The following is a 16,656-nucleotide window of genomic DNA, read 5'->3' as shown; positions in this document are numbered from 1 at the left end:
CCCTGCACATTTGTAGTCAAGCACATTTGCACACACACACAGATGAATGTAGGTGTAGACACACACAGAGACATTTGATCACACACTTGGATATACAGAGTGTGTCAGAGATATTAGAGGAACCATTTACCTTTTAGCCACAAATGATGGACTGCCATTGACCGATGATGTGTCAGCTGGTTTTTCTTTGGACCTGTGGTTTTTCAACACATAAATACCTCCATAAATACTGACCATTTGTACTCACTGAGCAATTTCTGAATGTGTTAAAGTATATATATGCAAGAAACAGACTGAGTTTAAGATAAGCATTGGCATAGTGACATAAGGCATACATACTCATATATCTTAGCAGCAGAAAGCACATAAGACCGTTGCTTCGGAGCAGATTTCTTGAGAACACTGTTGGCTGTCTGTGTCCTGCAAAATGAATGAAAATTAAATGTTAATGTAATCTCTTTTCTAAGCATGTGAGATCAAATTTGAAGGCATGAGGAAAGTTGTGTGAAGACATTCTTACCGTCTCTCCTTCTCCTCATGGCTAACTGTGCCGTCCTGGTTCTCTGAGGTGGGCCTCACGGTGTGGGGGGCTCTGAGGAGCAGAAGCACAAACATAAACCTCATGAAAATACAGTCTTAGTCAGTGGCTAACAGTTCACTGTGAATCTGACTTGTGCTGCTTGCTCACATTTTCTTGTAGCTCTCTGACGGCTTTTTGTTGAATTGTGTTGTTCCGCTGCAAACACAAAGAAACAGCTTATATTAATGTGGGAAGCGGAGAGGTCAATCAGTCTATTGCCATACTAATAACTCATTAGCTCCTACCTAAAGCCATTAGATGTTGAGGATGAAGCAGGCTTGTCTAGTTTAGTGAAGACACCTCTGAAAGAAAAACAAAAATGTCAGTGCAGTGCTTCTGATTTAGGTTCTTGTTTCAAATAAATTAAATGACTAAATGTTTGAACCAGAAATTGACTATATATACTATATAAGTTTTCCATGTTTGTTTCTGTTATTATAAAAGTCCTGCTTGCTCTTGCACTGTCAGTAAACACTGAATCAAAACTACACAGTAGCCTATTTGAATCTAAATTTAGGTTTCTATGAGGCAAATGTTACTCTTACCTGATCAGGAATCCTGTTGGTGCTCTAAGTTCAGAAAAGACATTCGATATCAGAATAATCAGGTTTTGAAGAGATCTCAGAGTAGATAAGATAAGAAACCAGTGTTTACCTTTCAGTGTCAGACTTGACGGGTGACGGAGTGGATTTCACTGGTGAGGACACTGGACTTGTCTCAATAGGAGCCCCATCCACACGGCCAGCTCTCACTTCTGCCATCCTATATAAATGCATGAGATCATTGTGTGGTCTATTTAGTTAACTGAGTAATGGAATAATATAGACAGCTCCCTATTTTTTTATGGGTGCTCTTACCATGGCTTCTCTTCCACGCTCACATTCTCAGGTTCACTGCGGTTCTGCATCCAGCTGGCGTCCCCCTTCAGCTTGGTCCGTACTTTGGTGGTACGGAACACAGCAGCTCTGTCCCCCTCTGAGACACAAACACATGCATGTCACACACCCACACACAACATGTGAGATATTTTAAACAATGTAGGATCCATCTTAGTGACATTGTAATCACCATCTGCTTGATAGCATGCATGATATTCAATCCCCTTTGGGCCCACATGCACCACTTAATCAATTGCTTGTATTTCACATCAAAGTCAGGGCAATGACAGATGAGCAGAATTTACAGAGTCATCAGCCTGGCGCAAAGATACACCCTCTGATGCCCTCTGCCTCTATTGGAGGAAACAGGTCATCTCACATTCAGATCAGATCAGTCAGCCTGCTCACCTTTTGACATGGTTGTTCTAAAGGTTTCTCTCGCCTTTGTTATGTTTTCGTCACAGGTCCCCTGAAAAATGTACATGAATCACATTCAGGTCACACAGGTCATATCAAAAGAAACTGTAGAAGTTTGAATGCAAATTGCTATTTATTATAGATTAGTCATTCTCATGCTAGGTTCCCTCCCAAGGAAAATGTGCTCTGTAAAACATTCCTCAGTCTCATCCTTTAGACATGTAGATGATCCTGTCCTTCCACTTTCCAAAAAATACTGCTATGGCATAAATATGAATGGATACACATAGACATATTGTATGTATGTAGTTCTGTGACTGGATATAAAATATACTCCCACAGAAATGATTTACATGATGAGGCAAAAATTGCTTCCTTTTGCAGACATCCAATTCAGCTGAAATTTCAGTTATTTACGGTCAAAAATGAATTGTTCAGAGGCAAAACCCACTTCACTATCTTGTTAAACTCCCGAGGCCTTGAATCCACTCCCTCTAAAGCATGTTGCCACGATATCTCTTGAGGATGAATATTAGTGACAGAACAAATACACCGAGGGCTCCAAAAGCATATTTATCCTAGGTTTAACATATCGGTCCACACAAGATAAATGATTAATGAACAGCAATTGCATTTAAGGCAGGCAGGGTGAAAGATAGACAAACTCAACTGATAAGTGATCATGTCAGCGAAACAGCCAGAAAATGGGAGAGGCAAACACAGACATTCACCAGTTAACACTTTCAACAAACCGTTTACATAGCATGATTGATCACTTTACATTACTGGAGCCATAAAAATTGAAAGTATCCACGGTATTTGCTAAACCACATTGTAATAGAGCCTGCTAGTCAGAGTCAGAGCACCTACCTTCTTTCACTTTATATCCAGCAAATGTATATCCAGTTCAGTCAAGAGTTTGTGACAGTGTGTCCCGGTGAGTGTGACTGGTGGAAATGGAAAGTCTTTTCTGTCTGACAGGTGTCTCAATCGCTGAGCTGGTGAACAGGTACGGGCGTGAGCACCAACAAGCCTAGCAAGTCATGAAGGGTGGATGCGGGGTGGAGCAGTATGTGTTTGTCTATCAGTGTGTGTATGTGTGCATAATGGAGGTTGCTAAGAACCTTTTTTTTTGTTTACTATATTTGTGCTTTGTTCATGGGAGTGAGCAAGCACATACCTGCCACACAGTTGGCTGACTGTCAGTGCTGGGGCAGAGTGTGGCAAAGGGAAGCGGACAGCGACAGGGAGAACAGCATGGCATACATAAATGAGGTGACTCGTAGCAACGTCTCCTGTGGGAACGCTCCTCCCGTGCTCAGTGGGTAGGAAAACCACAAAGGACACATCATTAAAATGAGATCAGGAGCAACACACATAACTTGAACTGAAATAACCAACAGTGACAGTGGTCCACAGATCAATGCAAATAATACAAAAGCCAAGTTTGAATTTGAAACACACTGAATTCAAATGTTATATTTGAAATAAAATATGAGTACTTTGTGTTTTGTACAGAGGGAAACAAAAAACAGAGACAATATATGTTTAGGCTTGGAGACCAAACTTATATTATGTATTGTTTCATCCTATTTGTAGTACATGATGCAGATGGGACAGCAGATGGAAGCTTATGATAAACAAAGTGTAAAGTTAGTAACTGTGTCTGTGAACACTGGAGAGGAACAAAACACAAATGACAAGTCTCTGCATGTCTTGCTTTGTCTAACAATTTCTTTCCACAAATTGAAACAAGAAGCACTTTCTGAGTAATTGGCCACAGTATGGACTCTTTCAAAACACAACATGGAGATCAGTCTACCATTGTTTCTGTACAAAAAGAACAATCTCACACATGCTGTGCGTATATTCTCAAAGCCTTTTTAAATCAGAAAAGGGTGTGAATAGATTTCGCAACATGTCACATAGAAACGGTGGAAGAGGAAATTAGCAAGTCTGAGAGCCAAAGTTTCACTCTGCTGAGCAGACTGGCGAGTGTAAATGCTCAAGTCTATTATCTACCTTGATCCCTCTCCCTCTCTCCCCTGAACAAGAAACCAGTCAGACGACCTTGCCCGCTGGCTCTGACTCTAGCAGTGAATCATTAGGGTGCTGCTGGTGCAGAATTAAAAAGAGAATGCAAAGTATCCGAACTTAACCCCCACCTTGATGTCACCACACCAAGACAAGGAATGACAAAAATGCTTTACCTAGAAAAGACAAAACTCTACAGCAGTGACGGATTTAATATGAATACTGTGAAAATAAGCCACACTGATAGATTCAAGTTCTTTTGTTTCTTGACCTTGTGAAATTATGACAAATTATCATCAAAGTGACAGAAAAATGTAATGTGGAAGTATATGGATTGTGGCTCAGGGCTTTTTAATCACATATCCCATTGTTATATTAGATGACAGTCACATAATAGTATTCCAGTCACTAGTAGACACATCACCCTGATTATATGCAGTATCTAATACTGGGGTTACAGTATTGAAGCGTCATAAGCCCTGGCACACAGTCAGCCTTCTAATTCATTCTGAAGTGTTGGATGTGGTTGAGGTGGGGGCTCTATGCAGTTCAATTACGTTCCCCTATACAACGCAAACAGAGAATTGTCATATTGAAAGAGGCACAAGTTTGGAAGCCCACTGATGTTGTAGAATTAGCTGGGCAGGTTGGTCCACATACTTTTGGCCATATCATGTAAATGTATGACTTTAAACAATCATTTTTATCACAGTTATTTCAGCAGAATCATTGTTTAATGGATTGTATTGAAGCATTTTGACAAAAATAGAAGCCTCTCAAAGTGTGTACTGCACAGGAGTGAAACACATGTGAATGAAGCAAGAACCTGTCAGTCTTTGTGGTTTTCACAGTATAAGAGCAAATATATTTAAGTTGGCATAAAGCAAGATCTCACTGCAGTGTCTGTTGACTGACAACAAGACTATCTGCTGCCCTCTGCTGGTAAAAATGGGACATTAATATTGAAAGGCACACTAAGGTTTGAATAAAGGTATATTGTCTGTTTTGACTTGTCCATTCAGTGCATCTGTACCAACGCCCACAGACTTCAGTGACTCAACAGTCTTCACCTCCATGCATCAAGCTCCTTGTCTAAGATGAGGGTAGCTCTGCACAGTGCGTGCTATCCCCTCCTTCAGACTGACTACTGGTTTATAACCCATGTCCTCTTTAGCACGGTCACAGCTGTAATAGTGGTGTGTTCCAGCCAGAGCTACTCTCATCGGAGTGAAGGTGGGTTTGAAGGACACAAGAGGGCGTAGAATCAGGGCCAGCAGCCAGAGGAGCAGAGCTAGTCCATAGACAAGGGTGTAGGGGAGGTGGTAGCGTGGAGCAGCATATCCCAGGCCTACCAAAACCTCAGACATGAAGTCCCAAAACCGAATTGGCTCATCATTGGTGATGTGGTAGGGCTGAAAGACAGTAAGAGGCAATTTAATCTTCCGGAGCCAGTACAGATACCTTCCAACACAAAACAATCAGTAAAGGCATTCACGAATTCAAAGAAAAATGTATGTACGTATTTGACTTGGAAACTTGGAGACTTGGATTTAATTTGACATAAGCCAGCTGTTCCATGAGGTTGGCTCTGCTTAAGATTTTATTCTCACTCACTTTTCCACATATGGGAGAGTCTGGTGACAAGCGTTCAGCAGCCAGGATGTGTCCATGAACTACATTTTCCACAAAGGTGAAATCCACCAGGTTGGTCCCGTCACTGAAGAAAACAAAGAAAGAATGAAATTGCAGTACAGCAGTCTGTGGGACACTACCTTGCTACTATTGACAACTTGTACAAGTGGCAGGTAAGTTGTGGGACAATGAGTAAGGTTTATAGATAGCAGAAGAGACACCAGCAATTTCAGCACCTTTTGGGTTATCAATGCATTTCATCTCAAACTTTTAAGTTTACACCCAGTCCATGTTTTATCAGGCTGTCTATGAATTTGTGAAGTCAAAATGCAGCCATACATAGGCCATCAGGTTAAGGAAAGCAGTGAAAAAATGCTGATCACTCAGTTTGTAATCTATTTTTTACACAAGGACTGAATAATGTTTTCTAGCAACATAACTTCCAATAAAAAATGATCATCATATAGCTTTTATTTATTTCAAACTGAATATTATTGAATAGCAACAACTATTTATTTTAGCACATGAACTTAGTTGGAATGGCATCATTTATAGTGGAGGCATCAATGCAGTGAATGAACTGTCACACCCATTTGAACTCACCCAATGATGAACTTCATCTTGCCCCTGCGAGCCGTATCCACCAGGATGGGGACCAGCTGTGGGTCCCGAGGTCCAAAAATGCCATGAGGACGGATGGCAACCGTGAGTAAACCCTTCTGCTTGTCACATGCCTCCAGGACCAACTGAGGCACAAAGACGAGATACATTTTTGCAGCATTCAACACAGAAACTCAAATAATTATGTTCTGAGGCAAGAGAGCGACCACTAGGCCACTTTAGTGAAACCAGCACGCTAAAATTAAAAATACCATTCTCCTACCTTCTCTTGCAGAATTTTGGTCTCTGTGTAATAATCAATGGGCTTCTTGGCATATGGTAAGTCCTCTCTCCCATTCTTAATGTCTGTTCCCTCAAACACCACACTGGCACTGCTCGTCAGGACCAGTTTCTGAACAAAACAAACAGTTAAAACACTTAACATCGTTGAACAGTAAATTATAGGCATAAACAACCCCAAAAAATGGCCAGCCTCTCATCCCCATGGCCTCACCTGTACTCCAGTTTCAATGCAGGCCTGAATAACAGTGCGTGTGCCCTGAATGTTGACCCTCTCAAACAGCCCACGGTCATCACTGGCAGGGGCTGGGGAGGCACAGTGGAAGACCAGGGATACATCCTTAAGAGCTGGCAGAAGAGCCTGAAGCAAAACGGCACCATAGAGCTATTCAGCAACATATCTCTCATCAAAAGACTAATTGTTCCAGGATGAAGCTAGAGTAGTTTTTTGGAGGAAAGTGTTCATTTACAAATTGCAAAAATTTCAGAGCTCTGAACCATTTAACTTACATAAAACAAATTAATCTTTTTCCTTTCCAAGCTGTATTATTGATTTGACCCCCAAAAAACGAGAACCTATCTTACTAAATAAAAAACTCACATTCTCACGTCTATTCAAATCATATCTGATATAAAAGATGGGGACACAGTCGTTCTTTGCAAAAATGGATTTGAAAGTTCAGCTGACACTAATGAGGATTCAGCAGTCCAAATTGGACAAAGTGAGAGGGAAGTTGCACTGTTTTTATTGTAAAATTCATTCCTTATGTATTCCCAGCGTTCCCAGACAGTGTTCGAGCTGTGACTGAACTTAGGAGTGACTTTAGATTTTGTCCCACATCTTTACTTACATTGGACCTGTGCTAAGAAGGGATCTCCATCTTTTCACTACCAGTAGAGGCAGAAGGAACAATTACAGCAACCAAAAACTAAAAAAACAATCCAATCCTTTCATTGCATAGGCCCGATCATTGCCTGATCTACCATGTGGGCAATCTAGGTGTCTAGCAGCCCTTGACCAGAAAGGGGCCCTCAATGATGGGAGAAACAAATGTTCTCTTGATGTTGATGATAATGGCCAACACAAAATCTGTGAGTTAAATATGAATTAAAATGAGTTACAAGGTTTCCACTGACAGCAGCATAATGCAATCAGAATAAAATAAAAGGGGGACATGATCTTCAGTGCCCTGGGGGTAGAGCTACTAATGTAGTCTTGGGCCTGATAATTAATTATGAAAGGTGTTTGGCCCTCATGCAGGTCTGAGCTTCACACAGTGATGTTTTTGGTTTTGACAGCCAATAAAACTCAGGCTGTAGTTACCTGTTTGTCGCAGAGGTCTCCCTGGTGGAAGCTGACTCCAGGCAGCTCGTAGCTCTGACGGATGTCAAACACAGAAACAGAGTAACCTCGATCCAGCAGCTTCTCTACCAAGTGTCTGCCCAGGAAACCGGATCCTCCGATGACTGCACACCGTTTATTACTCTGTGCCACATACAGAAAGTACTTTGTAATAGTTTAAAGGCAAAAAGGAAGCACTAGCATCATGACAATTGAACTTACCGGTCGAATGCGCGTGGCCATAATGAGTCAGTGACCAACAGGTGAGCTAGGTATCAGGACTTGGCGGGAATGAAAAATGAAAAATGTCCCTTATTACACACACAAAAAACGGCTAATTGCTTGAAGTTGCACGCTATACGACTACCTGCAACCTGCATTCAGTCCAACTGTTGCACACACAAGCCATAAACTGACTGCATGAGCTGAGTGAGAACTGCTCTGTGATTGGCTGAGCCGGCACCTAGCACAGAGGTGACGTTCACGGATAGCCAATTGTGTGCAGAATACGTAAAAGAACGCCACAATTTAGACCAATCAAGGATCAGATATCGACTCAGGCCGCCTTTTTGCTTAAAGACCACGCCCCCTACCATCACACATACACACACATACACACGCTGTCAGCAGCATCCAGAGGCACACACCGGGGGGGTCAATGCTGTAACTCAAATATTTGATATAGTTTGAATACTTGAATGTTTGCCATATTATAGACTATATAAAAACATGAAGGAGAGACAAAGAGACAGATTAAACCAATGTTAATAGACTATGACTGATTCCTGGGAGACCAATGTGTGCAACTGCATGAATTCAGAAACATGTAGGCTAATAGAAGAAATAATACCATAGTGATAAAAGCTTACATTACATAGCTATAGGCAAGGCAAGGCTAGGCAGTTTTATAGCGCATTTCATACACAATGGCAACTCAATGTGCTTTACATAAAACAAGTTACTATAGTAACAAGTAACTAGCTAGTTGCAAGAGTGTTTGAGCATATCTTGAGATAAAGCAATACATTTTTAACGTGTAAACGCTTATCAAAACATAAAATATAAAAATGTGCAATAACATGTTTATAATATAATATTTGAGAACATATGTAGGATTTGGTTATATATTTGTGCCACAGAGTATGTCATGCTTTTCTGTGGATCCTGATAATATTGTGCTGCGTCCCTCTTGGTCACAGAAGAAAAAGATTATATCAATCTGAGACATGGATGGATGTATTGTAAGGATTATATTATTATGGTCTATTATCCTGTTACCCTTTATCTTGTTATTAGTAGGCTATACTCTACACTATTATCTATAATCTTATTATTCTGTCTTTCTATTACATATTCTACTGTTTGAATTTTAGCTTTAAAAGCCTACACTTGTAATCTGGGTGCTGAATTAAAAGTTGACAGTAGAGGGTGCATTGAGGCAAGCACAGCAACTGTACCATTTATTTACAGTATGCATTATGACTTCTTCTTTTTTTTTTTTTTTTTTTTTTACAAATAAATATGCCACAAACACTTCTCCATCCAACATATTCTGATGTATCATCTAATATTTCTATTGGAAAATCCAAGGAGGTTTCACTTCAGCGTCTGCAGCTCTCAATGTTCTGATCGTGTCCTTCTCCCCGTGGTTTTCATCAGCCAATCATCTTTGTGCCCGACTGATGTGTTTGATTTTTACCTCCATGTGTGCCGTCTGTGTACTCCCTTACTCATCCGTGCACCTAGAAACGATGCGCTTGTTTCCTGGCACAAAGGGTAAGCAGATCAAACGTGTGGACTCCATGACAGCAGTTACTGGACAGCAAAACCTGTGCATCCTATAAGCTAGAAACGTTCATTTTCTACGCATTTTAGCCGCTTTTCCAGCTAAATAGATAACAGGTTTCGATGATTACGAGACTATTTTACAATCTGTGTGATTAAGCGGTTAATTCGTGCAGTTGATGTGAAGTAGAGGCCGTTTTATAATTTCCTCCTCCCTAAATGATAGGGAGGCTTCATTGCTCAGAGGAAAACATTGATTTCCTAGTAGATCCGCAGCTACTCCTTGTCAGTCAAACAAACATCAACTGATGGTGAGTAAAAATGTTTTTTATTCTGATAATAACCTAAATATATGTTGTCGTGCCTAATGTGAGCCTCAGGTGATGGATGTTTACATTACTCCTTATTCTTGTGAAGAGATTGGGTTTTACAAATAGAGGGTAGTTCTTCCTCTGACTCACCTGTCAGATCTCAGTGTATACGTGACTCTTGGTGTAATTAAGAGGTTGATTTTTCTTATGCTCTCTCTTCCTGTGTCCCCACCAGGCGACCAGTGCCAAGAGGCCATCCCTGCAGGGTCCGGTGCCCCCTCCTCGCAAGAAGACAAGCCCCAAACCAGAGCTGACTGAGGAGCAGAGGCAAGAGATCAGGGAGGCCTTTGAACTGTTCGACACCGATGGATCTGGATACATTGATGTCAAGGAGCTCAAGGTAAAAGGGGCTGGTCAGAAAAAACATGTGCCAGGGGAGAAGAAACAGTATAGCATCCTTGTTCTTTAAACTATGTTCATGTTGTTCATTCTGCCAGGTTGCAATGAGAGCTCTGGGGTTTGAACCGAAAAAAGAGGAGATCAAAAAGATGATTGGTGAGGTGGATAAGGATGGCACAGGGAAGATCTCCTTCACTGACTTCTTGAGTGTCATGACACAGAAAATGGTAGATATATCTATGTTGTATTGCTTGAACTGTTATGCATATTTCTATTTATTGTAAATCCACATCACAGTGAAATACCATAGTGGTTACAGTTACATTTCTCTTTAGGTTTGAAGTAAGTCACTAGTTTTGTTCAACAACAAAAATACATATTTAAATCTATTAGAACCCATTTTATTGACTCGTTCTGTCGCCATGACTACATGATGATATTTTATCTGAATTCAGGCTGAGAAGGATTCCAAAGAGGAGATCCTGAAAGCTTTCCGCCTATTTGATGATGACGAGACAGGGAAGATCTCATTTAAGAATCTGAAGAGAGTAGCCAAAGAGCTGGGAGAGAACCTGACAGATGATGAGCTGCAGGTAAGACATAACATATAGTGTCATAAAAAATATGTATGCTTAAAAAACACTTCACATACGGTTGATTTGCTTTGTCTATACTGTATCCATCCTTTCTATTTCCTCTTTGACTGTGTGCTTCTCTAGGAAATGATTGATGAAGCGGACAGAGATGGAGACGGGGAAGTGAACCAGCAAGAGTTCCTCCGAATTATGAAGAAAACCTGCCTGTACTGAGGTGCATGACACAAGGTTGGGTGATGCAGTGTTGAGAGGACCATGTTTTGTTTTTGTTTTTTTTTGGTTTTTTACATGTAATGCTGCTCATATATATGGTTCAATCTCTTACCTTTTCTTATCATTGTGTTGCGCTGTGCATTTTCACTAAGAATGAATCCAATCATATCAAAAGGTTTAACTGTCACATGCTTAGGAAACAAGCAGTCCAGTCATATGCCAAATGATCCTGCTTGGATTTACAGTACAATATAATGCACAACATATTTACCAAAAACAGTAAAACTCAATACAAGGTTTTTCTTGTTTAGAATGCTGCATAATTGTTTTGTGAAAAATACATTATAGATTATATAGAGGTTATTTTGTTGTTAAGAAATTCTCAGTGCCTGCCTTAAACACAGTACATTCCAATGTGTCGCCTGATTTTTCAGTTTGTTGAGTTGATACTGGCAGCTGCAGTGTTTCATGTTTTGGCTGTTGTGTTACTGATTGTTTAGTTAGTGTGAGCAGGTAGTTAACCGCTGATGATTAGGGGGCGCTGTCTCATGTCAGTACCGCCTGTGGATTTGTGCCTGTGGCTCTTTTACGGGGCGATCGTCCGTCCCAATCATAATCAGGGAAGCTGCACGACCTCTCTGACCCGCACACCTTTCCCCCACGAGCATCTCCATCTTTAAAATATGATTGTTGATGTACTTTTCTTGTAGCATTGAGTATTCATCCTTCTGTTGTGCATACTTTCCTCTATGTATTTTTGAATGTTTTGTATAATATATATAGTGAATTAATATATAGTAGATATACAGCATATTATTGTTTGAGGTACAAATTAAATATATTGAAGCAGTTTATCTTGTCTTGTATTTGTCATTATTATCCAGTATGAATCGGATTCAACAACTTGGCTTTTTTTTTAACTTATCATAAATGCTTGCTTTTATCATTCTGCCGGCACATATTGCCTTTGAAAAGCAAGTTTTATAGGAAGATGATGCTATCAACAGAATTCAGAGCATGCTGTGTTCAAGACAAAGAAAGTTTTCTCCTCAGTCAGGCAGCACAAGTAAAACTGCACCAGTTCTTCACATGAATGATCATCAGACTCTATGACTAACTTTGGATGTTGACTTTGTTCCTGTGCTGCAGCTCCTGTGAGCCATACACCAGAGGGATGAATGATACCCCCCTTGGTGGTTGCTATATCAAGAGCATAACTGTGCAGGTAGACAGGGATCAGGTAGTTGTCCATGATGACAGGAACTAAAACCAGAATGGTCTGAGCTGTCTGGAGGGTCTGGGTCACACAAGCTGTCTGGCACAGAGCAGTCCTGCGTGCATGTTGCAGCAGAGAATTAAAGAAGCATCACAGGATGGTCAAGAAGCAGAGAGGCAACAAGACAGCAGTCCCCAAGATGAGCATAAGAGATGGCCAGTAGGAAACTGAGAACTTCAAGTACATAATTAGTAAAAATTATTGTTACTACTGTGTTTTACTGTGCTGCACTTGAATTTTTTCCATCCTTACTCAGTAATCCCCTCCTAACATCTGCTTCAAACCTGGACTGAAAAATAATTCTACTGTACTTGAAAGTTATTTGGTAACCTAAACAACCAACTGGTGTGGAATATAAATAGGATATTAGCAGTTATAAATACAAATTTATGACTTAAAGGAATGTACTTTAGTTGACTACTACATTCTATGTCAAGTCCTGTGAATCCAACACATTTAAAACAGGATTAATATCTCTGAATTATATACTGAATGTGATAACTAAAGCTAATATCCACAACCTGATGTTTCCTGTTCAATCATTAAAAAACCCTTTTGCAATAGTTTGTCAGCTGCCATACAGATTTACAGATGTCAGTGACCTTGTGATGTACAATTACACATTTAAACTTTAATAGAATTCACGAGAAAATCATTCAAGTCATACAATCATACAAGTCACATAAAAATGGAATCAAACATTTACCGTACACATAAAAAACTGCAAACTACGAACAAGACACCATAGACACAGCATGAACTTGTCATTTGGGCTGTTTTTCCAGTCACAGCAGTTCCAATTTAAAAGACAGAAATTACATGAATAGAAAACTAGATTCATTATTAATAATCAGAGCTGCCCAATGATCTAAGACAATTTCTCACTGAGGTATTTGAGAGTTTTGAACAGGTTTACCGTGGTTCTGTGTTTTACTCTGTCTCTGTCACAGGGATGATCTCAACTTTGACTCAGTTTGGTCTTTGAGGCAAAGTCGGCACTAAGTTTACGCATTACTTCTCCGTGGCTTTGTCCTGCCAGTTTTTGTCGTACAGTCCCATAATTCTCTTTGACAAAGTTGGCAAAAGGCGTTGGAGCGCGTGGCGTGGAGGGCGTCAGTAAGACAAGCTGACCAGTGCAGAGAGCACATGCAAACCTCTGTGTGTCCAATGACTTGGAATGACGGCCAATCCTGTTGAGAATCATGGTAAAGGAATATTAAAGAGTGGAAGTTTAGACAAAAATCTGTTAATGCAGGAACAAGAAGTTAATAGACGGAATTCATTCAACGTACGTGTTCTTGCAGCGGGTGCACTGGTACTGGAATTTGTACTTGATTTCGTAGGTGTGACAGCGAGTGACCATGGGCAGCTCAGGATGAACCACTGTGGACTTGCGAGCATACAGCTTCCAAAACGGCCCGTGCCCGTCCCTGACACCATTAATGAGCCATGTTGCAGCATGACACATCTCATGAATCAGTGTGTCTCTGAGACGATCTACAAGGTGGAAAAAATTAGATTGGCAATATGATGTAATGATTCAATCAAATATAAGCAAAACATAAACATTTACTTTGCATGACAGAGACACAATTTACAACTTCAGACTACCGGGCTTACTAAAAGAATACCTGCAGAATCACAGACTTTTTCTGACAGTTCAATGCGAGCATAGCGGCTCCCTCCTCCTCGCTCCTGCCCAGTGATGCAGTAGCCAGCTGTTTTCCGCATCTTCTTATTCCAAGTCACTGACATATTTGTGGGAAGCTACAAAAGAAAACATATGATATGTTACTGAAGCAATTAAATGATTTAAAATACGTATACATTCATAATCAGATAACATTTCTAAAGAATGTAAATGAAACAGGGTATAAAACTGCTGCTCATTACCTTACTATCAAATACACTGGTATTGTACAGCTGGTAGAGTTTGTTGGTGAGGTCTTCCTTGGTCTGCTTGAAATTGCAGCTATAGTTGGTACCAGGGTTTGAGAGAGACTGCAAAAAGCAACCTGGGGTTTTACATGGTGCTAACCTAGAAGGGAAAGAACATGGTAAACTAGAGTCAACTGTCTGCATATAACAAATAGTGAATGAATGAAGCATTTCTGCAGCATTCTCATCTTATCACTGAAAAACTGGTACCTGCTGCTGGGGCCATGTCTGGGCTCTGTCTGACTGACTTTGGGCTTCAAGATGGTGGATTTCCCTGGAATGGGTGTTGTTGGCCCCTTTATGGAAGGAACTGACACGGGAGGGTCCTTACTGCGTTCTGGATTAAAGATTTAAAAAAAGAAGAAGAGAGAGTCTCATAACCAGACTGAAAATAAAAGCTAGACCGATTCCAGGTGATGATAAAGATTAAGCAATTACCTTTGATGTTCTTAGGTGAGCATGTAGTCTCAGGGAACTTGTTTTTCTTTTTTAGTCTATCCAGTAGGGACATGAACTCCTCTTCAGAACTGCCTGATTCATCCAGTTTGGTAGGAGCTGACAGAGTACGTCTGGGAGAGGCCGGTGATATTGAGGTTTTGTGGGATAGCTGAGTAAACGGAGAAGGAACTGGAGGCAAAAACAGTGATGGTGAACTGTCCTCTGAGTCACACAGTGCACTGCTCTTTTTGTCACATTTTGGCAGGGTCTTAGGCTTTGAGTGTCGAGTTCTCCAAGTGCTCTTGACTACAATATTATCATCATCATCATCTTCACTGTCGCTAACAAAGACTGGAGAGTTCCACTCAGACAGTGGTTTCCTCAGTGACTGATGGGCTGCTGGAGTGTTGCGTTTCTTAGGTACTGCAGAAAATTAAGAGGAGGAAAATGTTTACAATTTATAAATGTTAATGTTGCTTTTCATGTAATGATCAAGGCATGCCAGCACTGATTGTGTCATCTGGGGTTACCTTTAGAAGATGATTTAGCCTCAATAAAGTCCTCATCTGATGTGTAGTCATCCACTATGAATTTTTCGAGGCTTTAAAGTAAACACACGTAAAACATATTTTTCAAAACAAACTTTCCATACAGTAATTATGCCTTCAGGTGAAATACATCATAATCTCACCTGTCTTCACTCCCACTCTCTGATATTTCCTTAGGCTTGGTTTTGGGCGTTTTCACTTTATGCAGAACTTAAAAATGCAAAAAGATGAACATACATTTAACCCACATTATGAAAATATTTTCATTTTAATCTTACCAATAGCATTCGACTTAATTATAGTCAATGATTGTACCCACAGTACCCAGTGGAAAATGGCAACTTACATTTCTCAAAACTGTCGTCATCGTCCGAGCTCACCACAAGCACATTTGAACTAAAAAGGACAAAAACAAATATGGCTTACAAGTTGAACTACAAGGACCAGTACTCTGACGAGGCAAAGCAGAAGTAAAACTGGAACCATAAACAAGACACCGATGCAGCTTCACAAAAACATATTAGTGTGTCCCATTGTCATACCTTTCTTTCTTTACAGCACTGCGTGGTTTCTGTGAGGTAGGTTTAGCTTTTGGAGTAGCCCTTGCCACAAGGACTAAAGACACACAAGGGTAAAATGCACAAAACAATGGTTATGCAACTTGAGTCACATTATTAAGGTTGCACTTAAAAAGAATTTAATAGTCTGTCCACTCACACTGGTCAAAGTCATCATCACTGGACTCGATCAAAACCTTATTTCTGTACTCCTTGCCCCCTGAGTACTGATTCTCCTTCTCTGGGTCATCTTCACTGTCAGAGAGGAACAGCTGGGCAGGGGAGACTGACTCATCCTCAGGAGGTCGGTGCTCACTTGTGGCACCATGACGAGACTTGCCAATTTCTTGCACCAGCTAGAAACGATTATAACAGTGTCTCTTTAACTTTATATAAGTCTCACACTTACATATATATACACCCAAAGATGCTTTTTTTAAAGGCCACCCCACTCGTCTTTCTCCCACTTACACACTGACACATATTTTCAATGTTGTTGTTCGCTTACGAGTTATACTAAATATAAAATGTCTCTGTAATGTGACGGGAAATGAAATAGGTTATACAAACCTTCTTTTCTGCTGCATCCAGTCCTCCCTTATCCGTCCACCCCAACTTTTCAGCGACTCTCTCAAATAATTTGGAGTTGTACTCATTCATAGTTTCATCTGCTCTGGGAAAACATTTAACATTTAAAATACAGCGCTAACGTCTGTCGTATAATTTAACGTACAAACTAACTAACTACAAAACCGAAAAGTAAGCTGATGACTAAAATTCATTATTTCAGTAAAGACACGAAAACAAACAAA

The 16,656-nt window shown here is 40.4% G+C and overlaps 4 protein-coding genes and 1 long non-coding RNA gene across 5 annotated transcripts; 1 reads left to right on the top strand and 4 right to left on the bottom strand.

Annotated features, from left to right (window-relative positions):
* Positions 1-519: 519 nt before the first annotated feature.
* On the bottom strand, positions 520-1,141 carry LOC128362508 (uncharacterized). The gene is made up of 4 exons (XR_008321639.1): positions 1,126-1,141; positions 826-882; positions 689-736; positions 520-592 (listed from the first exon to the last, which is right to left on the bottom strand). It is a non-coding gene; the product is annotated as an uncharacterized LOC128362508 (long non-coding RNA).
* An 89-nt stretch (positions 1,142-1,230) lies between these two features.
* On the bottom strand, positions 1,231-1,934 carry znf185 (zinc finger protein 185 with LIM domain). The gene is made up of 3 exons (XM_053323555.1): positions 1,867-1,934; positions 1,438-1,555; positions 1,231-1,342 (listed from the first exon to the last, which is right to left on the bottom strand). The coding sequence occupies exons 1-3, from the start codon at positions 1,874-1,876 to the stop codon at positions 1,231-1,233; spliced, it is 240 nt and encodes a 79-aa protein (XP_053179530.1). The 5' UTR covers positions 1,877-1,934.
* Positions 1,935-4,505: 2,571 nt separating this feature from the next.
* On the bottom strand, positions 4,506-8,077 carry nsdhl (NAD(P) dependent steroid dehydrogenase-like). The gene is made up of 7 exons (XM_053323894.1): positions 8,006-8,077; positions 7,766-7,927; positions 6,656-6,802; positions 6,425-6,553; positions 6,145-6,287; positions 5,524-5,626; positions 4,506-5,321 (listed from the first exon to the last, which is right to left on the bottom strand). The coding sequence occupies exons 1-7, from the start codon at positions 8,024-8,026 to the stop codon at positions 4,989-4,991; spliced, it is 1,038 nt and encodes a 345-aa protein (XP_053179869.1). The 5' UTR covers positions 8,027-8,077; the 3' UTR covers positions 4,506-4,988.
* A 1,457-nt stretch (positions 8,078-9,534) lies between these two features.
* Positions 9,535-11,087, top strand: cetn2 (centrin, EF-hand protein, 2). Its single transcript, XM_053323553.1, has 5 exons — positions 9,535-9,594; positions 10,115-10,279; positions 10,377-10,505; positions 10,734-10,871; positions 10,998-11,087. Exons 1-5 carry the CDS (start codon positions 9,535-9,537, stop codon positions 11,085-11,087), a joined length of 582 nt encoding a protein of 193 aa, XP_053179528.1.
* A 2,173-nt stretch (positions 11,088-13,260) lies between these two features.
* Positions 13,261-16,504, bottom strand: gcna (germ cell nuclear acidic peptidase). Its single transcript, XM_053323769.1, has 12 exons — positions 16,415-16,504; positions 16,005-16,200; positions 15,830-15,902; positions 15,634-15,683; positions 15,431-15,497; positions 15,270-15,340; positions 14,740-15,162; positions 14,512-14,638; positions 14,257-14,401; positions 13,995-14,130; positions 13,656-13,860; positions 13,261-13,553 (listed from the first exon to the last, which is right to left on the bottom strand). Exons 1-12 carry the CDS (start codon positions 16,502-16,504, stop codon positions 13,322-13,324), a joined length of 1,815 nt encoding a protein of 604 aa, XP_053179744.1. The 3' UTR covers positions 13,261-13,321.
* Positions 16,505-16,656: the final 152 nt, after the last annotated feature.

The sequence above is a fragment of the Scomber japonicus genome, chromosome 8 (genome assembly GCF_027409825.1).
Source record: "Scomber japonicus isolate fScoJap1 chromosome 8, fScoJap1.pri, whole genome shotgun sequence".
Classification (NCBI taxonomy): Eukaryota; Metazoa; Chordata; class Actinopteri; order Scombriformes; family Scombridae; genus Scomber; species Scomber japonicus.
This window is presented reverse-complemented; position numbering and strand designations above follow the sequence as displayed.